Here is a 24,118-nt window from a genome sequence, read left to right as displayed (position 1 = left end):
GAAAGAATAAATCAAGATGCTGCTATTTCACAGCACTCCATGATTACAAATGTGCTTATGTAGTTCTCTGGAAGCCAGTTGGGAAGTGAATGCATACAGGTGTGTTTGTTTGTGATTTCTCTGCATTTGTGTTTATGTGCTTTTCCATAAGCAACCTTCCCCCCTTTATCAGATTCTTTTTCCTGTTTTCTTTATTCATATGACTCTTTCCATTGTGATCTTCATCCTCTCTGTCCCCCTTCACTTTTTAGGCTAAAATAAGAGAAATGAAGCATATATCTTGCTATTTCTTGTGTTAATTAAGTAGACTTTTATATTGCTTCTACTTGGAATATTTTATAACTTCTCATTAAAACACTAAATTATATTGCTTTCCGATGTAGGTGGTCTCTGGTCTTTTTTACTGTTCCATCAGCGGCCCTTGACAGAAAAAGGGTTTCCCAATATTAGAGAAGTCCTAATGGACTAAGGGTGTTAATCTTTGTGGTCTCTCCCATTGTAATCCTTTCTAAAGACAAAACAAGAAGCCATCTTCCTCAAACATTTTCTAAAAAACTATGGAGCATCTCTACCCTGAATATAGAGTGGTGGCCTGTCATATTTTCATCTGAAACCTGCAGCATGAATGATGATCAAGTTAGATCTCATATAGTTAAACTGCTAGTATCTATACACATATAATAGGTCATTATTTTTGTTGTCATTACTATTGATATTTGGCAATAACCTGCTTAAGCCACTAGATCCATTCACGGTTACTCACCTCAGCTGACTCTCATGGAAACAAATGGCACAGTAGGTAGAAAGTAGCATACAATTTCTAATTTAGAAATTATTAGGAAACTTTCTTCCACCTGAAGCTAAGTACTTTGAAAGAGGACGACAGAAATTGAACAACTAATAAACAGAAGGAGATGTTTTCTTGAACTAGGATGTTAGAATGACTGGCCCCTGAAGAGACCATGAATTCTGCAAGACAGGGAAGAAAATGACGAGCCATCATTACCAAGTAAGCTTTCACCAGATTACGTGCAGATAAAATGCCAGTATAAGAGAAATGTGCAACATAAAAAGAGATCACAGTATGTTTGTCTAATTCTTAAATGAAAATAACTTGAAATTTGATCAAGAGCAATATTCATTGTCCCAGATGTTTGGAAAGAATGTCAACTTCATATTTGTATATGAGAAAGTAAATTGGTTCTCATTGGTTCACCAAGATTTGATGGGATGAGACTCATAGCCACTCAACATGGGAAAGTATAGTTGTCATCAGGCTGCTTCCAAATATTCCAGCTCTCCTCACACATATTAAGACTGTACTTCCTCACCCTCACTGAAGTTCATCACATCCATCTGACTTGCTTTGGCCAATCGAATGAGCATCAGGGTAATGCTCATTGTTAAGAGCCAGAGAGCAATTAACAACATTACCTTCCTCCTGCCACAATGATTATGGACAAACGTGTTGAGATGGAGCCCTCTGAGCCTAGCTCCATAAGTGTCTTAGATGAATGAACTCTGTCGCTAACTTATGTCAGATATACAGAGTGAGTAAGAAATATACTTTTGTTTGGTCAAGCCACTGAGACTTTGAAATTGTTTGTTACTGAAGCACAATCAGTTTGAACTTACCAATACAGGAGAATCACTTTGACCAAAATAAATGAATTTCACCATAAGAAAAGCTGCTTTGTATACAAAGAGAACATTTACTTATGCGAAAACCTACAAAATGTAAAAATGAAAGCATAAGTAGCAAAAAAGGAAAATAGGACAGCAAGATGTTGGCCTCTTAGGTAGATGATGACTATAGAAGATGCTTTCCTATAGATGTTTCCAAACCAGCAGAGGAGTGACAGAGGAGACAATGAGATGTCCTTATATCTGCAGAAGCCTCATTCTACTCAAAACATAGTATCTAATAACTTCACAGCAGATCCTTTGATAATTTCACTCCTGAAAGACAGAGATACATCCATGATAAATTTAAGCAAAGGGCATACTGGGTAACATTTCCTTAGACTTAAATACATATATTTACAAGTTTAGAAATTATACATTTTCCTTTCCTTTTCTTCCCTTCCTTCCCCTTGAGGCAGCCACAAATGAGAAGACCAGCAAGACTACAGCCAAAGAAGCAGCTGGGGCTGAGGAGGTGTACAGGAAATACAGGGTCAGAAACAAAGAGGCCCGCAAGGCTGGACCAAGGTGGTGGTCAGAGCTGAGGAAACCAAGGGGGCCAGTGATGCCAAGGCCAAGGAGGCAGCTGTGGTGAAGAAGATAGTTAGCAGGGTCAGGAAACCAGGTACATACAGGGAGAATGAGCAAATAAGTAAATATACTAAGAATGATGAGATACATGTGTTTTTTATGCCTCAAAGGTCTACATAGGAGCAGCTGGTGCCACGGCAGTTCATGTACATTGTTACTTCTCTGCTGGCCTCAGAAGCCAGAACCATGCCACCATTATCCTTGTGGGACAAGAGGCACACTGTGAGTACTGACCTACCTACCAGTGGCTGAGAAGCTGACCAACACACAACACAAATCACTGTTATGATTCCAACACATATCCTAGGCTCTTCCTACAGAAGTTGAAAGTTTTATGATGCCGTGCCTTTAAATATCCTACTTAATAAGGTATGTTCACATTCATTTTTAGTTTTGAAGGGGGAAGGTGAACCAATGAATAGGGACATATCAGGCACACATCTGAAAGAGGAAGTAGAATTCCCTGGTTATCTGCGATATCAGGTAAGGCCATTGTTTTCGCGAGGAAACAAGGTAGGAACCTTTACTCCTGGCATGAACCTGTCCTCCATAGCCAGACAACTGAGAAGTCAATAGAAGCTGATGGGCAAAAAGAAGTGACCAGGCAGAGAGAGAAACAAAAAAGGACTAATGAAAGCAAATTTTCTGCAAACTTGACTTCCAAAACAACTTAAAGCATAATATCTTTTGTGTGGAAGAAAAATCGTTATTATTTAATTTATTCTTTTATACTTTGTTTTACAAAAGTCTATTATTTCATCTTATAAAAACAGAAACAACAGACAAAACCAAAGCACCCATTTTATTGGCTTTCTCATTAGAAGTCCATCTCACAGATTTTAAGGATTTCTGTTCAACCAACATCTGTAAACTCTAGAAGGGTCTATAATTTCCTTTGGAGTTTCATCTAGCTTTTTATGGCAACTTTTCTTCCAAAACATATACAAGAAGAACAATGGAATCTGTTGAGATCACGGAGTTTTTAGTGCTTGATACCTTATAAGCTACATTTAAATCAATTTTCTTCAAAATTGAAAACCCTTAATGGACATTTAAATTACTAAACAACTGACCCTTTTTACATTGTGAAGCACCTTTATACTTTTTGTTAGATAAAAACAAACTACTCTTCTTAGACTTAACCAAGATAATCTATGAGAACTGCATTTTTATTAAATGTGAAAATTCCATAGCACTTCTCATGGCTCTTCTAAAACACAACAGCTTATGCATATTATGGCCAAGTTGAGTTGTTCCTTAAATAAAGCAAGCTTCTAGATGCCACACAGTCTTATCTCTTCTAAGGCCAAAACACTAGAATGGGAAAAAGCCATAAAAGAAACTCTTTGGACATAAAGCTACCTATCTTTATCACTACTGCTTAGTCTCAAGAAAAAATTAGAGCCAAGCAAAGTCAAAATTAGATATCACCTCCCGTAACTGGTGCAGGATTGCTAAGGGCAGCTTGTAAGTGTGCCAGAATTTAAAAAGTGATGGCAGAAAAAGTATTGGATTAAGTTAGAAGACTAGGATTTGGGATCTGGCTCCAGCTCATACCACCCATGTGGTCCTGACAAATCATTAAATTCTCTCACCTCAGTTTCTTCATGCTGATAACCCTGTGCCCCAGGGTTGGTGTGAGATTCAAATTAGATGGTACGTGTAAAGGGTCATGTGGGAACTATAAAAGGTATAACAAGTTGTTTTGTTCTTTTTTTCTTTACCATTGACTCTAAGTGTCTTCCTAAAGAGCAATGTATGTCAGGGCTTTGTTCTTTATTAAAAACCATGATTATCACCCATGACTCTGGAGATCATACAAGGCAAACAAATGAGTCAAGAACTGACCAGCACTTTATCAGCATGTGGTCACAGGCAAAGTTGGTAACTGAAGTAATGATATTTGGGTCTACCCCAGCACAGTGTGGCTAAGCAGCTGGGCCACCCCAACCCAGAGCAGTTTGGACACTCCCAAAAGAAATGCTCCCAACAAATTCCTTTTTTTTTAAAGCTAGAATCTAAACTACCTGACCCATTCTCTCTACTTTACTGTCTATTTACTTCCTCACAAATTCTTCTGTCTGCCAATGTGTGTTCTTGAGTTATGTGCGTGATACATGTGCCTAACTCTCCTCGCCCTGGCCCTAGCTTCACATTTTCCTCTTGGGTCACACCATGGGAAACATCCCTCCCAATTACGTCTAGCCTTTGAGGCTCCAAGACTCCAGACCACTCTACCATACCCTTAGACAATTCCTACCTGTGGGTAAGGCCTGGCAAATAATCCTGAAACTATTCCTAAACAATTTCTAAACAACATCTAAAGGATTGAAGGATTTTGCTTTGTGTGTGTTTAATTTGAATGGCCACTGAGCATTTCTATATCTAATTATTAGAAATTTGGAAACAGAAAATAAGAACTGTACATGGGCCTTTGGAAGTCTGGCTGGTTTAACAGAAGCTTCAAGCCACAGCTTGATTTGAACATCTCTCCCTACACTGTCACCTCAAGGTCAACATCCTTAAAAAAAAGAAATTCCAACCAAGAGTTTCATATCCAGACAAACTAAGTTTCGTAAGTGAAGAAGAAATAAAATCCTTTTAAGACCATCAAAGGCTAAGGGAATTCATGACCATCAGACCTGCCTTACAAAAGATCCTTAAGGAAGTGTTAAACATGGAAACAAAAAACTGGTACCTTCCACCACAAAACACACTTAAGTACACAGCCCACCAACACTATTGAATTAGTCCATTCTCATGCTGCCAATAAGGACATACCAGAGACTGAGCAATTTATAAAGGAAAGAGGTTTAATTGACATAGTTCTGCATGACTGGGGAAGCCTCAGGAACTAACAATCATGGTGGAATGAGAAGCAAAATGTCCTTCTTCACATGGTGGCAGCAAGGAGAAGTGCCAAGTGAATGGTGGAAAAGCCCCTTATAAAACCATCAGTTCTCAAGAGAACTCACTCACAATCATGAAAACAGCAGCATGGGGATAACTGGCCCCATGATTCAATTACCTCTCAGGATCTCTCCCATGACGTGGGGATTATGGGAACTAAAATTCAAGATAAGGTTTGGGTGGGGACATAGCCAATTATATAATCAATTCTACCAAAAAACCAGCTAACAAAGCGATGACAAGATCAGACCCTCACATGTCAATATTAGCTTGGAATTTACACAGGCTAAATGCCTCACTTAAAAGACACAGTGATGAGTTGGATCAAGAAGCAAGAACCAACTGTGTGGTGTCTTCAAGAGACTCCTCTCACATGCAATGACACCTGTAGGCTTGAAGTAAAGGGATGGAGAAAGATCTATCAAGCAAACAGAAGACAAAAGAGCAGGGGTTGCTATTCTTATTTCAGACAAAACAGACTTTAAGCTAACAATGATCAAAAAGGTCAAAAATGGGCATTACATAATGATAAAGGGTTCAATTCAGCAAGATGACTTAACTGTCCTAAATATATATTCACCCAACATTAGAGCACCCAGATTTACAAAACCAAGTTCTTAGAGACCCACAAAGAGACTTAGATAACCAAACAATAATAGTGGGAGACATTAACACCCTACTCGGATCATCCAGGCAGAAAACTAACAAAGATATTAGGGACTTAAACTCAGCACTTGACCAAATGGACCTAACAGATATCTACAGAAGACTCCACCCAACAACAGAATATACATTCTTCTCATCTGCACATGGCACATATTATAAGACTGACCACATGCCCAGCCATAAAGTAATTCTCAACAAATAAAAAAAAAATCATAACAATCATGCTCTCAGACTACAGCACAATAAATAAATAAATAAATAAATAAATAAATAAATAAATAAATCAACAAAGAAGAATGCAATACCAAGAAGATTTCTCAAAACCATACAATTCCATGAAAACTAAACAACTTGCTCCTGAATAACTTTTAGGTAAAGAAGGATATTAAGGCAATGAAATTAATTCCGTAAAACTAATGAAAACAAAAATATATCAGAATTTGTAAGACACAGCTAACGTAGTGTTAAGAGGAAAGTTTATAGCACTAAACACCTACATCAAAACATTAAAAAGATCTCAAATTAATAACCAAACATCACACCTAAAGGAACTAGGAAAACAATAGCAAACCAACCATAAAGCTAGCAGAAGAAAGTAAACAACCAAAATCAGAGCTGAACCAAATGAAATTGAGACATAAAAATCCACACAAAAGATCAACAAAACCAAAACTAGTCCTTTGAATGAATAAATAAGATTGACAGACTGCTGCCTAGATTAATAAAGAAAAAAGGGAGAAGATCCAAATAAACATAATCAGAAATAACAAAGGTGATATTGCCACTGACCTCAGAGAAATACAAAAAACCCTCAGATACTATAGCAGACACCTCTGTGCACTCAAACTGGAAAACCTAAAAGAAATGGATAAACTCCTGGGACCCTAAAACCTCCCAAGACTGAACCAGGAAGAAACTGAATTCCTCAACAGACAAATAAAAAGTTCTAAAATTGAATCTGCAATAAAAAACCTACCAACCAGAAAAACCCCTGGAGCAGATGGATTCACAGTCAAATTCTACCAAACATATAAAGAAGACCTGTTACCAATCCTACTGGAATTATTTCCAAAAATTGAAGAGGAGGGACACCTGCCTAACTCATTCTTTGAGGCTAGCATGATTCTGATACCAAAACCTGGCAAAGACACAACAAAAAAAGAAAACTTCAGGTCAATATCCCTGATGAATATAGATGCAAAACTACTCAGCAAAAACTAGGAAACTGAATCCAGCAGCACATCACAAAGCAAGTCCACCATGATCAAGCCGCCTTCATTCCTTGGATGCAAGGTTAGTTCAACATAGGCGAATCAATAAGTGTGATTTGCCACATAAACAGAATTAAAAACAAAAACCATATGATCATCTCAATAGAAATAAAAAGACTTTCAATAAAATTCAAGAACTCTTTATGTTAAAAACTACCAACAAACTGGGCATCAAAGGAACATACCTCAAAATAATGAGAGCCATCTATAACAAACTCACAGTCAACATCATACTGAACAGGCAAAAGCTAGAGACATTCCCCTGAGAACCAGAACAAAAAAGGATTCTCATTCTCACCTATTCAACATAGTATTGGAAGTCCTAGCCACAGCAATCAGGCAAGAGAAAGAAATAAAAGGCATCCAGGTAGGAAAATAGGAAGTCAAACTATCTCTCTACACTGACAATATGATACTATAGCTAGAAAACCCCATGGTCTCTGCCCAAAGGCTTGTGGAACTGACAAATAACTTCAGTAAAGTTTCAGAATACAAAATCCATGTACAAAAATCAGCAGTATTTTCATACACCAGTAATGTCCAAGCTAAGAGCCAAATCAAGAACACAATACCATTCACAATAGCCACAAAAAGAATGAAATACTTAGGAATATAGCTAACCAAGGAGGTGAAAGATCTCTCCAAGAAGAATTACAAAACATGGCTGAAAGAAATCAGAGACAACACAAACAAACAGGAAAACACTCCATGATCATGGGTTGGAAGAATCAATATTATCAAAATGGCCACACTGCCCAAAGCAATTTACAGATTCAATGCTTTTCCTATCAAACTACCAATGTCATTTTTCACAGAATTAGAAAAAAAATTCAAAAACTCAAATCAAAAACGGGCCCAAATAGCCAAAGCAATCCTAAGGAAAAAGAACAGAGCCATTACACCACTCAACTTTAAACTATACTACAAGGCTACAGTAACCAAAACAGCATAAAACAACAGACACATAGACTGATGCAACAGAATAGAAAACTCAGAAATAAATCTATACACCTACAGCCATCTGATCTTTGACAAAGTCAACAAAAATAAGCAATGGAGAAATGACTCCCTATTCAATAAATGGTACTGAGATAACTGGCTATTCATACACAGAAAATGGAAACTGGACCCCTTCCTTTTACCATATACAAAAATCAACTCAAGATAGATTAAAAACTTAAATGTAAGACTTAAAACTATAAAAATCCTAGAAAAAAAAAAGCCAGTATATTCAGTTCTGAACATAGACCTTGACAAAGATTTCATGATGAAATCTCCAAAAGCAATTGCAACAAAAACAAAAATTGGCAAGTGGGACCTAAACTAAAGAGCTTCTGTACAGCAAAAGAAACTGTCAACAGAGTAAACAGACAACCTACAGAATAGGATAAAATTTTTGCAAACTATGCATCTTACAAATGTCTAATATCCAGAATCTATAAAAATTATAAACCAATCAACAAGCAAGAAACAAATAACTCCATTAAAAAATGGGCAAAGGATATGGACAGATACTTCTCAAAAGAAGACATACACATGGCCAACAAGCATATTTAAAAAATGCTCAACATCACTAATCATTACAGAAATGCAAATTAAAACCATAATGAGATATCATCTCACACCAGTCAGAATGGCTATTACTAAAGTCATAAAATAACAGATGTTGCCAAGTTTGCCAAGAAAAGGGAATGCTTATACACTGCTGGTGAGAATGTAAATTAATTCAGCCATTGTGGAAAACAGTTTGGAGATTTCTCACAGAACTTAAAACAGAACTACCATTCAACTCATCAATCCCTTTACTGGGTATATACCCAAATGAATATAAATCATTCTACCAAAAAGACACATGTGGCCGGGCGTGGTGGCTCACGCCTGTAATCCTGACACTTTGGGAGGCCAAGGCAGGCGAATCACGAGGTCAGGAGTTCTAGACCAGCCTGGCCAACATGGTGAAACCCTGTCTCTACTAAAAATACAAAAAATTAGCTGGGCGTCATGGCGGGTGCCTGTAATCCCGGCTACTCAGGAGGCTGAGGCAGGAGAATCTCTTGAACCGGGGAGGCGGAGGCTGCAGTGAGCCAAGATCACACCACTGCATACCAGTCCAGGCAACAGAGTGAGACTCTTTCAAAAAAAAAAAAAAAAAGACACAAGCACTTATATATTCACTGCAGCACTATTCACAATAGCAAAGACATGGAATCAAACTAGATGCCCAATGGTTGACTGGAAAAAGACAATCTGGTGCAAATACACTGTGGAATACTATGCTGCCATAAAAAGGAATGAAATAATGTCCTATGTAGCAACATGGATACAGCTGGAGGACATTATCCTAAACAAATTAAGGCAGGAACAGAAAAAATACCATATGTTCTCAATTGTAAGTAGGAGGTAAACACTGAGTACATATGGTGACAAAGAGAGGAAAAATACACACCAGGGCCTAACTGAGGATGGTGAGTGGGAGGAGAGTGAGAATCAAAAAACTACCCTTTGGATACTATGCGCACTACCTGGGTGACAAAATCATGTGTACACCAAACCCCAGAAACATGCAATTTATACATGTAAGAAACCTACATGTGTATGCCCTGAACCTAAAATTAAGTTGAAAAAGAAAATAAATAAAAGTTCTGGAAAAAAAGAAGATGAAGCATGCCTCATTTTAATAAAAACTGTGAAGTCATTATTCTTCAGGGGGAAAAGCTTATGAATATATACATAGAAAGAGAGGCAGAGAGACAGAAATACATGTTGTATGATAAGCAAATTGCTCTTTGTATTTTCTAAAGCATTCTGGGAAATTTACTTATTCCAAAAAATTCTAAAAGAAGGGAAGGAAAGACAGGCAGATGTAGAAAGAAAGGAAGATGGATACAGAGAAAGAGAATAGGTTGTGGATTAAGAAGTATAAGCAAAAGATAAGAATTACATTAAGCTTTTAAGACAGGTAGAAACTGCATTTCAGAAAAGGGAGAAAATTCATTTATAAAAGCACAGTGGTGTTTAGGATTAAAAGCCCAGAGGGAAGACGAAGCTTCCAATTAGTAAGTGGAATGGCCCAACCAAGGTAACACTGTCCACACAGGCACATATGGGCTCCGAAGGGACACAGGACAGAACGTAGTTAAGACAGGACCAGAAGAGTTCAGGCAATTAGGTAATGGTAAGCCTCTGAAGGCTTCTGAACTAAGTGACACCATGAAATGACTCTTAAGATCATTTGAAAGTCAACATTTTCAATGTATATTAAGACTTTCTTACCTTTTCAACAATAACTCCCAAATCTAACTACTATATCATTTGGATCTTTACCTGTTTTACATCTCTATTTAGATATCTTGCTATCACACCAGACAAATTCAATGATTGATAGATAGATTTATCTATCTATCTATCTATCTATCTATCTATCTATCTATCTATCGAGAGAGAAACAAGCTTGTCATCTTACTGCCAAAATCACTTCGACACTATAATTTCCTAACGTTCCCAGTTATCCATACCTTGGACCTATTTACCTTATATTTCTTTTCTTCTTCCCTTCCTTCCTTCTTCCTCTCCCTCCTTCCCTTCCTTCTTCCCTTTCTTCTTTCCTTCACTCCTAGATACCAGCAATTGCCAGATGCAACTGAATTCCATTTTACAGTCTTGAGAATCTACCAGTTGAGCAATCTACCCTACTTCAGGCTCTTCTCATTCAGTATAGAGTATAGAGCAATAGTTCCCTAATTGGCATCCTTTTACGCAGTCTTTTTGTCCTCCAACTCATACTGCACACAATACCTCTTGGTGCATGTTCTCCAATACTCCACTCCTTGTGCTACTTTGTCTTCATTCAAGCTCTACTCTCTGCCTGGAATGGCTGGTCATCTCTCTAAGTCTAGGAAATTCATAACTTCTCTAAGGATGCAGCTCAAAATGGAACCACCATCTACAGGACCTGAGGCACTTTTCCCTCCATACTTTTAGGGTTCTTGATAAATACCTTTATTATAGCAGGTATTATTTATTGTGATTGTTGTATGGCACTCTCCCCCAATTAGACACTAAGTCGCTATAAAGTAGAGACTGTGTCCTGCTTATCTTTGCATCCCAGCATCTAGCACAATTTCCAGTCCACAGAAGTCAATACATATTTGTTAAAGAAATCAATATCTTAGGTCAAAGGAGAAAGGCTATTCCCCTGGACCTCTCCCTATCCAATACCTTACCCAACTTCTTCATTCAATAAATATTGATTACCTCCCACATTACCTATACAACACACACACACACAATTATTTAATAAGCCCTTTGGTGATCTGGGTCTGTCTACAACCTTGGCCTGATACCATATCATTCTCTACTGTGTACATTATTTTCAAGAAACACTCAACTATCTGTAGTTCTCTGGACATAATCTTCTCTCACTTCTTTCTGCCTCTGTATCTACTGTTTGGTCAGACTGGAATTCTTTTTGACTGTTTGCCTACCTAGGAAATATTTATTTATTATTTAATTTTTGGCTGGTTGCTAACTCCTTAGTTAAGCTGGCTGGCTTGCTTATTTATTTACTTATTTATTTATTTGAGACAGTGTCTCACCCTGGAGTACAGTGGCACAATGTCAGCTCACTGCAACCTCTGTTTCCTGGATTCAAAAAATTCTCATGCCTCAGTCACCTGAGTAGCTGGGATTACAGGTGCTTGCCACCATGCCTGGCTTATTTTTGTGTTTCTGGTAGAGACAGGGTTTTACTATGTTGGCCAGGCTGGTCTCAAACTCCTGGCCTCAAGTGATCCACCCACCTCGGCCTCCCAAAGTGCTGGAATTACAGGCATGAGCCCCTGCACCCAGCCTTAAGCTGGCTTTGTCTTCTTTGTTTTCTGGTCTCCCTAGATCCAAATACAACTCCATCACCACATTCATCACTCTATTAGTACCTCCACTACCAAGCATTATTCTTAGCACATTATACAGATTATTCTTATAAGAGAAGCATCTTAACCTTATATCTTATATAACATCTTAACATCATAACCCCGTTATGCCTATTTTCATGGCAAAACTGAGGTAAACTTTAGTCTACTGCCTTTCTGGAATGAGAGCCAGGAAACATTTTCTGCAAAGAACCAGATATTAAATATTTTAGGTTTTGTGGACTATTCAATCTCTATTGCAACTACTCAACTCTTATAGTGCAAAGGCAGCCACAGCTAATACATGGCCATGTTCTAGTAAAAGTTTATTTCATAAAAACAGACAGCAGGCCTGATTTGGCCAGTAGGCCATAGTTTGCTTATACTGGTTCTAAAGACTCAATCAAGCTTCATCAAATTAAATTGGATCGACAGTGTTAGAAGCTAAAACCCAATCCCTGCTTCCAAATGATTCCCTTATCTCATCCCAAAGTTTTCAGTACATGAAACCTTTAAGAAATTACTTTGTAGGTAAATCCACAGTAGCAACTCAACAATCAGTTGTAGAACTGAACTGAATGAGACAGAAATGGGGCCCTGAGGCTGATGTTTGTGTTAGTCTCCTACTTATCCCCCATAACCCTCCACTAAGGGCAACTGGATCTGAACTAGATGTCCTTGCCCCCAGTACTGATTTCTCACCATTAGATAACTTTTAGTCTAAGAGGAACAGCCAGCCCAAGATTCCATCCTGTGCCTGCAACATTTACCTGGCCTTCATCTCAGTTTCTGATGTTACTGGTATAAAAATAAAACTAACTGAAAGCAGACCACAAATAGAAATAAGCTTCCACACTAAAGTGGGCCACAAGTTTCAACCTAAGAAGTGAACACTTTATAGTGTTCTGAGCATTGTTTCACAGAGTTAGAGCAGTTCTCTAACCTAGTCCATTTTTTATACAAGTAGCATAACAACCAGAAAAAAATGGATAAGGGAAAAAAAAGATAAAAAAGAGAAGCTTACTGAATTATAAGCCCCTGGAAGACAGGAATCATGTCTCATTCACCCTTACCTACCCAGCATAGTGATGAATGAATGAATGAATGAAAATGTATGAATGAATGAATACATTTATGAAGCTAAGATTCTAAATAATTAAGCTTGCTGAAACACAGTTTCCAAATTCCCTCAAGTATGCTGTAAAACCAGTGGAGAAGTTGAAACCTTCCAGCTGTGAGTGAGGGAATAACCTATATCTTACTTTCTGCAGCCAACTCACCATCTTGAGTGTTTGGACTCAGGATTTGGGTTCGGAGTTCCTCCAGGCTAATTCCCAGACACCTACAGATCTCCTCGGGGTTATAGGGTTCAGGATGAAGGGCATCTTCTGTGACCAACAACATTTCTTCTAGACTAATCCCTAGTTTAGCCTGCACCTCGTCCAGCCGCAGTACGTTGTCCCATTGCAAGTTTTTGTATTTAGCCAGGAGCTGCAAATTCAAACCGAGATAATGGTCAATTTTTATTTCAGAATTTGATATGTACTATTTTAATTAGCCAGATTCAACTTCAAGCTGTTTTTTTGTTGTTGTTGTTTTCCATTCAACTTCTCTAAATTTCCCACCATTACTTGGAAATGCATACTGGCTTCAGCTGCCTGGAATTAAACATGTTTGTATGACACTCACTGACTAGTTAAGTATTTGTCCTGAAACACACACACACACACACACACACATGCACACACACTCAACTAATCCCTCACTGTTTTGTTTTGTTTTTTTTTTTTGGCCTGTCACCACTTTCCCTCGGGGCTATTTCTTTGAATAATTTTACTCTTTTATCCCTATTCAGTTCATGCCTACTGCATTCCTCCCTAGGAAGTCAAGAGAAAACCACTTACATCTCATGTGACCTGGGTCCTGAAAGAATACTGTACGTCCAATTAGGGTACTTCCTGTTTACTATATGTCTCTTTGAAAATGGCATTATATGGGCATTTGGGGCAAAGTCATAAATTTGAAATGAAAACCTCCTTGGTGACCTTATGTGAAGCACTTCATTAGGTCACTGGTGGTAGTAGAGTTGTATGTTCCTCTATCCTCAAGAAAAAGAGTTTGGCTTCTAACTGCATCCTGAGGTATCTCCTCAATCTGACGGCAAAGGTTAAGTACAAACCAAATCTGTAACCACCGATGGGAATCCCAACCAGAATATATTTCTGTCATTCTCCCCAAACAATATCAGAGTAGGTGGCAATCAAAACAGGGAAGATTTCTGTCATCCTGAGGTCTACAATATTCATGGCCTGGGTGTGAGGACAGAGGGGCAGTTTAAACAGCAAAAAGAAACAAGAGAAGGGGAAATCAGTCTTCAAGAAAATGTGCATCTGATTTACTCTTCCATTATGTTGATGATTTTCTTTTTGACAGGAAGCGGGGTTTACCAAAAGACTATTGTACTCTGGTTACAGCCACTGACTTCTGAAGAATGTTAATAACAGAAGTTCTTATATTAACTTAATCCTCTTTTTAAAACCCTGGCTTGTATATTTGAAATGAGTTAATGATTTTAAGGCCAAACTGGGAAACAAAACAACAGAACTATGATTTTTGGTTCAATTATTTCATGGAACATGGTGTCATTAAAAAAAAAAAAAGAAAACAAAAACATGAGCTAAGACTTCTTCCGACCTGTTTGCTTAGCACATTTAGTTCATTAGCAGTACTGGGTTGATAGCTCCACAGACTGACCCATTCATTCATTCATTCATTCATTCATTCATTCATTCATTCCATTCACTCATTCATGTTCTATATTCCAATGTATTCCAAAAATAATTTGAGAAAATTTACAAAGATATACATAATACAAAAGAATAAATATATATTTATTTTATATGGAAAAAAAGAGCTGAAGTCAATGATCTCCTACAATGATGCTTTCTGGCAACACATCCACAATCCAACTGAGATAAGCAATGAAGCTAACAAAAATAATAGTGCGATATAGTCTAAAATATGCCCCATATTTCTTATAATCTTCAACAATCCCGTGAGACAGATATTATTTCTCTATTTAGAAAATAATAGTAGGCCGGGTACGGTGGCTCAAGCCTGTAATCCCAGCACTTTGGGCAGCCAAGGCGAGTGGATCACTTGAGGTCAGGAGTTCAAGACCAGCCTGGCCAACATGGTGAGACCCCATCTCTACTAATAATACAAAAATTAGCTGAGCATGATGGTGCATGCCTGTAATCCCAGCTACTCGGGAGGCTGAGGTAGAAGAAACACTTGAACCCGGAAAGCGGAGGTTGCAGTGAGCTGAGATCGTGCCATTGCACTCCATCTGGGCAACAAGAGCGAAACTCCGTCTCCAAAAATAATAACAATAGTAAGTGACTTGTCCAAAGTCACTTAACAAGGCCAGGTGTGGTGGCCTCATTAATCCCAGCTTTGGAAGGCTGAGGTGGACAGATCACTTGAGGACATGAGTTCAAGGCAAGCCTGACCAACATGGCGAAACCTCGTCTCTACTAAAAATATAAAAATTAGCTGGGCATGGTGGCATGTGCCTGTCATCCCAGCTACTCAAGAGGCTGAGGAATGAAAATCGTTTGAACCCAGGAGGCAGAGGTTGCAGTGAGCGGAGATGGGGCCACTGTGCTCCAGCCTGGGTGATGAAGTAAGACTCTGTCTCAAAAAAACAAAAACAAAAAAACAAAGTATCTCAACTAGTTAATAACAGAATTGGAAACTGAATCTAGGTCTTATAACTCTTTCTTGCTTCCCCTAGGCCACATTCTCAATGAGGTATGGATGATGACTATATCATGTTACCCATATGAGTTCAAATCACTGATCAAGTCTTAGAAACGCATTTCAAAACACAAACCTAGATCTGTGCTAGAAGTGAACATTCCAGTAATTTAAAAACACTTTGATAAATGGGTTCCTTCCAAACAAAAAAAGAAAAACATCAGAGAACTGCCCCCAAGAGATGACAGTGGGCTCTTTCTAAGAAGCTTTTGATCTCCAAGTTCCCATTCCCATTTTCTCTTGAACCAGTCACATTGCCCCAGGCACTTGATCCAAGAAAACTGGGCCAGTGATGTGTGGGGAGAAAGTCTGCAAGAGATGGCTGCAGCCCACAAGATTCAGTTTTCAAAGGCAGCCTCCCAATGTGCTCTTCTGCAGATTAAGGCAGTTCACATTCACTCCAGCAATATCCCACTTTACTATGACATGAGTTGTCCAGTGAGCCCTCAGCTGGAGAATCCACACAGCCAATTTGGTGTGTATTTCAATTAAGCATGAAATCTACCATATGCCCCCAATGACAGCTGCACAGCCCATGAGCTATTGAATTATACTACATTGAGGGAGTCAAATAGAAAAGCCTCTTAAGCCCTTTGAAATTTGGCTTGGAAAACAGAAAGATGACTTTTGGATGAAGGAAATGGGTGGATAAGATCATTGTTGCTCAAAGACAGAGCTTCGTGAAGGCACTTGTGGCCCAGGTGACTGACCTCCTTCACATTTGTGAAGCAAGGCTATGAGTCAGGGCTATGGGTTATTTTGTCACAACTTTCTCACTCAGTAGTAGGGCGGGGAAATAAGAGAAGGCAGTTCTTTGTCCACATTCACCATTTTCTTTTCACCATGGCAAACATTAAGTATTCATATCAGATACCACTTCTGAGAGGTTCCTGAGCTCTGTTCCATGCTCTGTGGACAAGAAAGCAGGCAACAAGTGCTTTGTCCACAGTCATGGAAAGAGGCACTGATAAATAGTGCTAAAACTCTGTTTTAGGTTGGTTTCTCTCAGATGCAGGCCCTGTGACAAAAATTTGAGGGTAAGAATTTGAGGGGAAGGTGATCCTAAGAAACATTAATAGAAGAATGGAAAGTGAGACAGGAAGAGAAGTCAATATGAGGTATACTGATGTTGGCAGGTGAGTCTGGGCCTGCTGAGCTTCAAATCACAGGTCCTCTGGAACCTGTATGTGTAAAGCTCAGTCCTGTCCTACCATGGGCAAGAAAGCCAAAGTATTTACCCAATAACTCCCAGTTATCACTGATTGAGGCGGCTCTCAAGGATATTAACTCCTTAGCACTTTCAGGTTGTCCCAGACACAAACAAAAATACTAAGCCCTCTGCTCTTGGTCTGAGACTCCCTGGGTCTTCTGGTAAGAGGGTATGGTAGAGAAAGTGTTAAGATATTCATGAAGAACTCTCATCATCTCCTACTTTTTGGTCAACTTCTAGTCCATCCTACCTTCTCAAAACCTATCAATGGCAGCACTATGCTTTTCACCAACCATTGTGTCTTGAAGCTGCAGCCCTTATTGACTCAAAGCTTTTTCTTCATTTCCTTCATTCATGTGCATCTGCTCACAATGAGTGTTTACTGAGTGCCTATTACTTTCCAGGCCCCAGGCAGACAGCAGTGAGTAAGGCATACATGCCTCCTGACCACGTGCAGCTCACAGTCCACCAGAAAAGACAGAGGTTAAATTAAAACTATGTTTAACATAAAGAACTTAATCTAATTGTGATAAACTGCTATAATAGAAAAATACATGACATGGTAAGGGCACATAAAAGAGTGTCTAACCTAACTGAGGCTAGAAGGCAGTCAAGGAAAACTTCCTCAAAGTAATGAAGTATACGCCAGAAGGAAAACAAAAATCAAATCATAGAGAGCCTGTACCCAACCCTTACTAGGTCCAGTCAGAGCTTCTCTCATATCTCTCCCTTTTTATCCCATCCTCACTGATACTCTAGTACCTGCTTCTCTTCAACCAAGGCAAAAGCTTCTGCTACCATATTAATATTTCTAAAATACCTATAACAACCACTGCTTTCAAAGCCAAGCCTGGGTAAGCCTGAGCATAGCACTGAAGGTCCTGCCACAATCTGGTTCCACTAAACACATTACCCCTATTCCCCAGTATGTATGTCCTCTGCCATGCAGCTTGGACTCACCATTACCTGAATACTCCATGCTAGAGTCTTGGCAGAGTATGCACTATTGAATCAACTGGCTAAGTGAAATTGGCTACGTTCTTGAGTATTTAATTTTTCTCTGCTCAAATTCAAGGAAACTGCCAAAACCCTGAGAATATTATGCCAACTTCTCCTCACATTCTATCACCAGACAAAGAATAAGTTTCATACTGACTACTAAGTGACAGGAACTAAAAACTCATGACTGATGGACCCTGACCAGACAGGCCCTGTAAAGAATCACTGTAAATTTTCCTTGAAGTGTAAGAGGATCATATGAAACTCTCTCCTTCACTGCTTCTCATGTTGTCACAAGGAGCTCAGGGTATGCAAAAAGCAACAGTATAATTTCTCTTCCCTACTTGACTTCCCATAATACTTATTATGGGCATCACACATTTTATTATTCAATATAACTAAGGGATACTGTATAAGGAAAGCACTTCTGGAAACATTTAAGCCCCAACTATGTGTAAAATCTGAAAAATTTTGTACCTACTAAAGATCCCCGGTTACTTTATCATAAAAATGTGCTTCATTAAAATATCATTTATACAAGTAGTAATTATAAATCTCTATTGAGTTTGCTTTGAAAAAGTTTTAATTTTAGTCAAATGCTCTACAAGGCTCTGACTTTTTATGAATTTGCATCAATTAACTTTTGAAAGCTGGCGGACAGAGAGAAAGAGACAGAGATAGAGACAGAGAAACAAGGTGAGACAGAAGTTGAGAATAGAAGAAATTGCTGGCATTAAGGCAAAACAAAGAAAAATTGTCTTTATTGGTTTAGTGTACTTCTCTATGTTAACTTGATTAAAAAAAAAAAAGTACTCTTTTTCCAAAAAGGATCTGAGAAAAATAGGAAGAAAGGAAAAATAAATGTTATTCATTACAACTTTGCCATGTGGAGCCCTAGCTGATCAGTCTCATTTTCAAAACTATCTTGACCTGGCCATTCTTCAACTGACACTTCATTATTATTGCTGGAAAACAGAAAGTTTATTCAGACTGAGATAAGCTTTTTTAAAAAATATTTTTACATGAGAGTTTATTTAATGAGACCATCTTCAAACAAAAATTATATTCATTCACATGTTGCCAAAAATGGAAGAATAGAACCATATTGCAAAGAAAATATGCTTAGTAGAATTCCAGTCTATATTCCTAAGCAAAAGCATATTCCTAATATCAGTATCTGTGAGTAAAGTGCACATTAGCAGTTTTATCTTTATTTCCCTTTTGTATGAAACCTGGGATTTTAGTGATTTGCAGCAACATGATTTAGAAACATTTTCCATCTTGATAAAGTCTTTCATTTTTCTCTCTTCCACATTTTAAAAGAGAAAAATTCAGAGTATTTAAAACAATATGTTTATCTACGTCAATTGGGAGGAGTGTGTAGCAAAAAGCCAAATTCAGATGCCAATTTTGCTGACCAAAGTACCTCTAAAATGCATATGGGGTTATGCAGTTAAACTGAGAAAACATCCTCAAGAACAGGAGGTTCTGCAGTGGATTAAGATCTTCAGCTACTACTGCTTCCAAAGGAGATGCCCTTTTTCTAGTTAACTCTCAGAAAACATTCCCACATCCCAGTAACTTTTACAACAGAGACTCAGCACCACAATTTCATCCGTCATTTTCTTCTTGTATCTTTGGGAGAGTAGTCACAACATGAACTGATTTTACATGTCTAATACTTATTTCAGCTCACCTATGGATCTGGTAGAGGATATCTAATTTCGTGATAAAACTTTGAAAACAATGTTGTGTATGTTTGAGGTCTCCTTAGGAAGGCAACACTTACTCATCAACCTCAAGATGAAAGGTCAACAAGACTAAGCCCTCAAACAAATAAGACGCTAATTTCTTCCATCTCCTGAAACAGGAAGTTTGTCGTAAAAGAAAAAAAAGTTCATCGAACCTTTGATATTAAAAAGTTTACAGCACTGTTTCTCTACACATATGCACTGATCAAATACTATGAAGAGTTCAACATTAAAGCACTTCTATTACATTATTTTTAGACATTATCTTAATAAGTAAATTTAAAAAATAAAACATTTAAATCATAATTTTTCAAAAAATGTATACCCCCCAAATATTCCAGAAACAAAAAGCTTTATTTTCCTGGCTCAATATATCTCTAATTTCCTGAATTTCCCAACCTCAGAGGATAGAAGTAAGAGGAGAAGTGCTAAGTCAGTAACAAAGGAAAACTACACTTTACACACCTCCACAGGATCTAGTCCAGTGCTGAGCATATAATAGGTACTTGTAAAAAACTGTGAAATTGTGCAAAATAAAGTACAGAGTAGGTGATGCAGGGAGTAGTCATTCATCTATTCAACAAATGTTTATCCTGTGTCTCTTCAGCTTAAGCACCACATCAAGCATTAGGGATATAAGAGTTAACAAGACAAACACCGCCTCAGTTCTCAGGTAAAACTGAATCTGAAAGAAGAGACAGACATTAAATAAATGATTGTGATAAGTGCCATAACTGAAAAATAAAGTGCTTCAAAATATAAAGGGGGCTCTAACTTAGTCCAGGAGTAAGCAAGTCAGGGAAGGCTTCCTTGAGGGACATTTAGACTAAGACTTCAAAGAGGGCTGAAGGAAGAATGTCCTGGGCAGGTGCAAAGTCTCTGAAATGAGAATGAGTCTCATGGCTGGAGTGTAAGGAAAGCAGGTGATGCTAAGAGATGAAGAGGATGAGGTGCACAGGTCTCAGATATGGTGGCTCTCCAGGTGGTGATATGGACTTTTTACTTTACTCCAACGAAATAGGAAGCTTTTAAAGGTGTGAAGCAGGGGAATTTAAATTGCTTAGATTTAAATTTCTAAACTGTCATGCTGTTATTTGAAGAATGATTGGGAAAGAGATGAGCATGAATTTAAGGAACAGTGAGAAGACTAATGTGATAGTCAATAACTGATGATGAGACCCATGGAAAAATATAAGGTATGGGAAAGATTGAGTTCAATTTCAACATGCTCAGTTTCAGAGGTCTATGATTCATTCAAGTAAAGATGGTCAATAAGGCATTGGATATAGAGCTTTGGAGCTCAGCCAAGAAAGCCTTAGTTGAAGATGTTTATTAGGAAGTCATCATCATAGAGATAGAAGTTGAAGCTGAGGGCATGAGACCAACAGAAGAAAGACCACTAGAAAGAAGACCAAGGCCAAGGCCTTGAAGAATACTGAATTTAAACATCTGTGGGAGGAGGAGTGAATTCCTGCCATCCCTTCATCCCTGCCCAGGGCGGGTCAGTGGGGGGAATGGCTAAAACCCAAAAGAAATAGCAACAAAAATATAAGGGGGAAAAAAACGGAAGTGAAGTATACTGGAAACCAAAGGAAGAGAATGTTTCAAGAGGGAAAGACTGGTTAACTCTGTTGAAAGGTAAGAAATAGCAATGAGAAATAAGATGAAGACTGAAAAGGGTCCACTGGATTTACCAATGAAAAAATCTTTGGTGGCCTAAGAAAGAGTAAATTCAGTATTATGGAGAAGGCAGAAGTGAGGTTTTAGTAAATTAAGGAATAAGAGGGAGGTAGAGGAGTAAAGATAACACATATAAAGCAATTTTTGAGAAGTTTAGCTGTGAAGAGAATGAAAAAGTAGAAATAGAAATAGTAGATGGACAGAGTTGTGAGGCTTAGGGTAGACTTTTCTAATACAAAATGCTAGAATAGGTAGAGTCTGATAGAAAGGATTTAGTAGAGAAATAGAGGTGAGGAACAGGCTAAAGATGGAGTGAGTTCCCTGCAGCCACACTCGGAAGGGCTGGCTTTGACAGGAGATGCAGATATAGAGAGACATGCAGATATGATGGCAGGAAGCCAAAGTCTATGTGACCACATCTATTTCCAACATGAAATATGGGAGAAGATCACTTTTGGAAGTTAGGCTGAATCAAGTAATGGGTGTTTGAGAGAAGTAAAGAAGGTCTGACATTATTACTACTGAGAAAATAGATTTCAGGCTGTATTTAGGACCTGGTAAAGGTTGGTAATCGTAAGTCTTAGGTGATATCTATCAGTATCCATCAGGAGATCAAAGCAAGAGTGGAAGAAAACACAGTGGAGCTCCTGACCCAGAATCCACTTCCTAGCCTCCAGCCTCAGTCCTCTCTCCAACTTTCTAGTCATATTATGAGCTATTCTGGATTATTTATAACATTCAATTCCTGTGTCACTTTTTGGATCACTGGATTACTTACTATGTGATCACATATTAACCATTTCCTGTTTCATAATCCCTCAACTTGAACTCAACTCTACTGTCCACTCTCTCTAGTCCCATGTCCTATGCCCCTTTGTATATCTTCATGCTGCTAGAACTACAATAGCTACCCAATGAAAACTACCTAAGTAGATTTAAGGTTTAACTGTGGGGGTTTTCTAAAGAGAGACTTCCAAGGCTCCCTGCTGGTTTGTGTTTCCCTAGTAGACATGGAAAAATCTTCCTGGGTACTGGGTGTGGGGGGACTGCACCAATCCTGTATTTTTGGAGTGACGAATGATAACCCAATACAAAAACTGCATCTTAGAGGACCAGAAGGGGTGAGGCTGCCATCACTTTTGTTGAGGAAACAAGACCAGCTGTGGTCATTCCCATCAATTGTCTTTCTCCACCCATAGACCTAACCCATAACTCTGCTTCACATATATAAGCTGCCCTTTTCTTTCCAGTGCCACCCCAGAAGACTCAACTGGTTCATCTGTCTTCTGAGTTAGAAATCAGATTTCTCTGTACCCAAAGACCTTCAGTTGGAATGTTGCTGCAGTCAGAATGTTGACCGAAAATTTGGGGAAAGAGATAAAGTAATAGAGAACAATGAAAATAAAGACAAGAAAAACCTTACTTCAAGTTTCGCTAGCTTGCCAAGTTCATACCTTCGCAGCCAGCCGACACTCCATCACCCTGATATTGAACTGAGAAGTTGCTGCCTTATTCATCTCCACACAACTGTTGGCAATCACAAACACTGCTCCACTTGGGAGTTTTACATCAGTTGCCCTCAGAGGACTAAATTCTATCAACTTGGCCTGTTAGAAGAAAAATGAAAGGAGAAATATAATTTATTCGAATGCAGAAAATGTTCAAGTGTTTATGTATTTATTTATCTTAACAAAGCATTTTCTCAAAAATGCATGCATTCATTCAAATATTACTTATTGACCTCCAGGTGCTGTACTAGGCACTGGAAATACAATGAACAAGAAAGACACTGTCACTCCTCTCATAGAGCCTACAGTCAAGTGGGAAAGACAGTCTAGTAGACAGACAAATACATTTCCAAGTTGTGTTACAATGGTAGCAAAGCACAGATGCTCTATGGACAGAAAGCTGAAGCATCTGATCAGATAGAGCCTAGTGTAGGCTCCACTCAGTTGAAAAGAGAAATCTAAACTGAGTCCTAAAAGATGAGCAAAAGTAGGGCAGACAGAGGGTTTCTTTCCTCAAAAAGCATGTCAAGAAGAGGGAAGAACTTAGGCAAGTCCTGGAGCAAAAAACAACATGGGATGTTAATGGAGCTACGGGCATGGAAATTTGGTCTGGGGCTTACAGTTTGAGAGGTGAGAAGTGGTAAGAGGTTAGGATAGAGGGGTAAAGCAGGGGTCAGATGGTAAAGTGTTTTGTAAGCCCAAAGAACTTGGACTGTGTTCAGATTTTATAGCTAACTTACATTAATATCAGGACTCTGGCCCTCATGTCTGCCTGTTGAGTCTCATCCAAAACACCCAAAGTATTTTCTTAGTATTAAAACAAATTTCCTCATGCCTCATGTCTTTGGCTTAGGGGAATCAATAACAAATATTCTTAATAAGAAGGAATCCAGGTGTTCTTGGAAAATAGCCAAGCCTGTAGGAATCTGATGAAAAACTAAGAAAATGTTTTAAAGAAATGTTTGCTCTATTTTGGAAATGAGCAGCTTATGGGCAACAACTCAAACCTCTGCTCTGCCTAAAGGAGTTGATAGCCAAGGGGAAGTGGTATCCAGCTAGGAATTCATTCCTGGCTTACTGTCAACATTCTTTTTCCCACCACTGAAGCCCCAAAAATGTT

At 38.4% G+C, this 24,118-nt stretch overlaps 1 protein-coding gene across 10 annotated transcripts in view; it reads right to left on the bottom strand.

The window, feature by feature from the left end:
* GALK2 (galactokinase 2) overlaps positions 1–24,118 on the bottom strand; it is a 172,791-nt gene that overhangs the window by 21,959 nt on the left and 126,714 nt on the right. For 6 of the 10 annotated variants that reach the window (XM_005559508.5, XM_073995771.1, XM_065547327.2 and 3 more), the window contains 2 exons: positions 22,945–23,097; positions 13,312–13,522 (listed from right to left, as the gene is read on the bottom strand). In XM_005559508.5, coding sequence (XP_005559565.1) covers positions 13,312–13,522; positions 22,945–23,097 — 364 coding nt within the window. Of the gene's footprint in view, positions 1–77; positions 1,960–13,311; positions 13,523–22,944; positions 23,098–24,118 lie in introns of those variants that run through there. The other 4 variants (XM_073995774.1, XM_065547330.2, XM_073995775.1 and 1 more) reach the window with 2 other exon arrangements.

Source organism: Macaca fascicularis, chromosome 7, assembly GCF_037993035.2.
Source record: "Macaca fascicularis isolate 582-1 chromosome 7, T2T-MFA8v1.1".
NCBI classification, from domain to species: Eukaryota; Metazoa; Chordata; class Mammalia; order Primates; family Cercopithecidae; genus Macaca; species Macaca fascicularis.
This window is presented reverse-complemented; position numbering and strand designations above follow the sequence as displayed.